Consider the following 5160-nt stretch of genomic DNA (forward strand, 5'->3'; position numbering starts at 1 on the left):
AGTTTTCTCCTAGTACATATTAGCAGGTGTAAACTGCTGAAATTTACTGGGTAAAAGATGCAGTAAATTACGATACAAATGTAGAAAGCATCACATTCCACATTCAGGGCTTCATGTAAAAAACGTATATTTTCTGATTCCTAAATAGCGAAATCACATGATATTATGTACTATGAGTTTGGTTTTTAGTTATTTCTTAGGATTTGCTATTTAAGAAACCAGGCCTCATTTACGAAGAATGCATTGGGTAGAAGGGGCGAAATTTGTACATCGACTTTTACTGAATGCATTTGTATTTTGCAAGCTGACCCATGTACTAATATGCAGGGTCACAAAATACAGAATTGTAATGTGTTGTAATTCGACCTACCTCATTAACTTGTATGACATAGGTTGCAAATTGCGACCCACTATGATTTCCTACAATCCAGGGATGGTGGCTTGCTGTGGTCAGCAGACAACCATGTCTGTGACTGGTTTTCAATAAAGCTATCTTTCTAAAAGGAAAACAGGATGTGTTTTAAAAAGAAAAGTTTTACATTTTTTATTAGCACGCAGTAGTCGGGTGAACCACTGGCTACTGCTGAAATTGTTTGGGTAAATATTCATGAAGGAATTCTTTAGGGAACCCTTCCGGTTTGTGCACGAGTTACCACCTACTTTGAGTTAATGGTAAAATGTAAATGTTTTGAAAAACAATTGTGGTCACAAAGCACTAGTACATACACTATTGAAACAAGGTTCCTAATGGTTTCCTAATCCCATGTCATGATTTGGTAATCCTTTTCTGAACGTTAAATGGGTTTTAAATGTTAAAAAAAGGGTTTTAGCTTCCACAAACCCTCTGATAGACTGAATGAGAGGGTTTCCGAATGCTAAAACCCTTAGCACTAGGCCATCAGATCCTAAAGCCTAAATTGTAATTTATAACAAATAGGCATAGGTTGTGTCATCAGTCAGATAAGGTGCTCCTGAATTTTTTTTTACTGATAGGTGGATGAGGGAAAAGCACTTTTGCACATATGCAACTGAATAATATTTGGCTAGACATGCAAATTTTCTTCTTCTCTGTGGACAAATTACAGGCATAGGATCAGGTCAATATGTGCACAGCAAGGCAATAAAAAAAGTCCTAAGGTATGCCTGAGTGTACATAAGTCACCAAATGTGCTGAAATAAATGCCAAAAATGTGTTTATTCCTACAACAGAAAGGGGGCGACTATATTTTGTGAGTTGGTGGGTGAGTGTCTGTCTCTCTCTCATTCTCTCCCTTTCCAGCTGCGGCCCGTGCAGGAAAGAGCAGTGGGCGGTGAGGCCAGGTGGGTGGGGGGGGGATTTCAACAGACAATGACGAGGGAAAATTGAATAAATAATCAATTTTCCTTCATCACCGTCTGCCGAGAACCAACCACCCACCCAGCCCCCCCACTCTTATCTGCACGGACTGCGGCTGTCTTTTTGTCTCATTCACTCGCCATCCACAAAATGTCCCTCTTTTGAAGGTGCAGGTGAAAACCTGGCATCTAGGCCTTTGAATCCGTGCTACAGGAACCATAAAGCTATGCTTACACGTGTGATGAATGATCACTTCTGTGCTAAATATTTAATGAAATCCCAGCATCTCCTCCTTAAACTGACTTTAGAAACTGGTTTAGTCAATCATTATATAAGTGGTCAATATAGTATCAGTATAAGTTCTTTGTATTTAATGCGTATCGAGCAACCCTACTCACATTTCACATAAAAATAAAATACATCAAGTTAAATAAAGTGTATATTGTGACAAACCAGGGGGGCATATGTACAAGCTCCTATCGCCACGGGAACGTCACTTTTTGTGACGTTCTAGTTGCAATAGGGGTTTTGCCTTATGCACAAGGTAAAGCTGCCTTGTACATAAGGCACCCTTTCACGCTATGTTTAGCGTGGAAGGGGCGTGCAGTGGGTGTTGTGGTGCGCATTCCACTGCAACACGCATTGTATTTGGCGCTGCCCCCTATGTACAAGGGTGGCGTAAAGGCGCCCCTTCCTGTACATAAACAAACCTTTTTAAAAAATGCTGTTTTGTAACTTTTATGTGTGCTGCATGAAGCAGCTCACATAAAAGTTACAAAATGGCATTTTAGGATTATTTATGTGCAGGAAGGGACACATTCCTGTACATAAACAATCCCCCCTGCACGCTGACACCCTTGCACTCTGGTGCAAGGGTGCCTGCGTTGGCGCTAAGTTGTTAAACTTAGCGCCATCGCAGGGGGAAATGCAAGGCTGCACCACATTCTTGTAAATATGGTGCAGCCTTGCCTTTCTGAAGTGCCGGAGCCTGTCGTTAAGCCCAGGAGGCTAAAGACACGCTCTGCCACTTCATTGTACATATCCCGCTGGGTCTCAGCGTTCTCACGGTGTTGTGAGCACACATCACTTCCACACATTAATCATTATGTTGGAACTTTATTGTGGTAGGGGAGGTAAAGTTTTGCCTAGTTACAGCGTCTGGGCATTAATTAGTACCCTGATTAGAAATAAAACCTGGAGCATGATCAGATAAATATTCCAATCCAATACCTTAGGTTTCATTAGGCGTAAAAATTATCTCCAAATATAAGTTAAGTCCTTCAAAATGGAGCATGACGTGCAGATGCCATGCTTTCTGCACTAAAATCAAAATGTCTCCTTAGTTACAGGGATTTCCAACCAGCATATATCTGCAGGCCTCACCTGGTGATCTGTTTCTTAAAAAATTGTAGAGGTGTGGTCTTTATCGCATCTGGTGATTATCATGTGTTGTAATCTTCATGCACTTATGATTGTGAACCTCCGCCTACATATGGCTTTGCACAAGGTTCAGAAACTTCCAGCCTTCTTGTAATCAGGGCTTGAGGGTGGGGGGTAATACAGGGGGCTCAGCAAGCCGGACACAGACCTAGACCCTCATTATGAGTGTACGGCCTAAAGCCCATCCACGTGCAAACTCTTGTTTACACACAAATTGCAACTACCAGTTGTATGATAATTGTCACACCCTCTGAGTTTTCCACTGATAAATTCCAGCAGATCAAACCTGCCGAAGTTTATTGAGGCAAAAGGACTAGAAAAAGGACAAGACATGCAGAATTCAATGTGTTAATTAAGGATGTATGACGTTACAACGCATGCTTTTACAACACATGCTGTTACAACGAAAGTTTCACAACGCATGCGATGTTACAACGCATGCTTTTACAACGCAAGTCTTTACATCGACATACACTAGATGGCGTGCTGACATTAGAAATGTGTAATTTACTATTCTAACTCCAGTCCACGTTGCAGTAGGGAAGGTGTTTGGATAGTAAACTACACTATTTCTAATGTTAGCACGCCATTTAGTGCAAGTCGATGTAAAGACTTGCGTTGTAAAAGCATGCGTTGTAACATCGCATGCGTTGTAAAAGTTTCGTTGTAATGGTAGTGCGGTGTAAAAGTTGCGTTGTAAAGGTTGTTCTCCGTTAATTAACGATTCTGCATGTTGTTTGCAAGGTAAAAGATTGTAATTAGAGGTAATCACCCAGTTCTGCCTAACGTGTAAGAGGCCCCCGGTGGAGACTGTAAAGAGCATTTGATTTAGAAGTCTTCCAATTGTTGAATAGAGTCAGGACAATCTGTTGCTGGTTACAGTGAGGTAGTTTCATGATTATAGCAAGAGGCAGATACATGGGGCATCATCAAGTCACTCACCATATGGGAGTTTGGACAGAAATAATCAGGTCCATGGCCATATCTGATGTCCTGAAGAACTACAATCAAAGAAAACATGTCTAACCTACATGGTCTTCCCACAATGACAACCCCTTCTTTGAAGATAAATTTGTTGATCAAAAAACTCCAGAACATTGGTCTTCTATTATAAGCATGCATCACAGATGATAAACAGTTTTTGTGGGGAATGGTGAGCATGTAGTGATACACAAATCGTGGAATTTATTGAGTGCACAAAGATCTATTTACACTGTGGTGAACTGCTCACTTTCTCCTAGGAGAGAGGATCATCAGCAGCACCTTCTTCAGTTTGGCGTTTCCCAGAATCAAGATGATGGATTGAGCAGGTGCAGAGCAGATAATTAGTGTCTTGGCAACTAACTCCAGTTGATATGAAGATGGAATTGTATATGCCAATTCTGCCATTGTCAGGAAAATGTAGACCAGCAGGAGCGATCCTACTAGTCTTGCTGCCCCAAAATGAGCCTGCAGATGAGGTGTGCCAAACCCGGATGTGTTCTCCTTCATCCGCCGTATATGACTGTAGAGGGATGTGAGGATGAGTGAAATGGAAACCATGCAAACCAGAAGAGGGAGGCAAAGACCAAGAAGCATGGTTCCAACATCATTCCAAATTGTCCACCTCGTCTCAGACCCGGGGACTGTTGCGTTAGCCGTTGAGTTAGCTGTGGGGTACCAAGAGAATACTTGGTATGAACTCCAGCATAAGGGCATATTGAGGAGTGGGGGTCCCACAAAAGAACATAACAGCAGCCAGGGCATCATCTTCGAGATCCGCAGCTTTAACCAACTGTAGAGCCAATGATTGAAGTTCACGATCTTCACACAGTAGAAGACACAGAGACAAGCGGTGAGCCACACACTGGTGCTACCAATGTATAATTGAAGGCTTAATAAAGCTGTAGATATCTTCTCAAAATCATAGCTGGCTCGGCACAGCACGTCCAAGTATGACTCTCCCACTAGGGTGCATTGAGAACAAATGCACGCGTTCCCTAGAGCCACCAGGATCAGGTCACAGGTGGTCAGTCTCCGGCCTTTCGCCCAGTCCAGGAGATTCAAAGCCACGATGAAAGCACTGGCGAGTATCCCAATCAGGCTCACTGTTGACATGATAACGAGAAAAATCATATCAAACACTGGTATTATTTCTGCTGCCATTCCTGCTGATCTCTGGTAGAATTCACAAATAGCAATGTGGCTTTCTGGGGAGGTTCTGTGAGTGATATGAGGAGACGACTTTGCATAATACCGTGAAACCTAGCCTCATTTTCATTTTTAAAAAAAGGTTTAGTTTTTAAATGGATGCAAATCTGACAGTGCATGTCCTTCCCAGAATTACATGCTCAAGCTATATAGTTTAACACCTTGGATTGTACTACTGAATTTCGACTTCCTGA

General features: G+C 42.1%; 1 protein-coding gene across 1 annotated transcript; it reads right to left on the minus strand.

Annotated features, from left to right (window-relative positions):
• Nucleotides 1-4003: 4003 nt before the first annotated feature.
• On the minus strand, nucleotides 4004-4873 carry LOC146811633 (taste receptor type 2 member 9-like). The gene has a single exon (XM_085615092.1). The coding sequence runs from the start codon at nucleotides 4871-4873 to the stop codon at nucleotides 4004-4006; it is 870 nt and encodes a 289-aa protein (XP_085471218.1).
• Nucleotides 4874-5160: the final 287 nt, after the last annotated feature.

Source organism: Triturus cristatus, chromosome 7, assembly GCF_964204655.1.
Source record: "Triturus cristatus chromosome 7, aTriCri1.1, whole genome shotgun sequence".
NCBI lineage: Eukaryota > Metazoa > Chordata > Amphibia > Caudata > Salamandridae > Triturus > Triturus cristatus.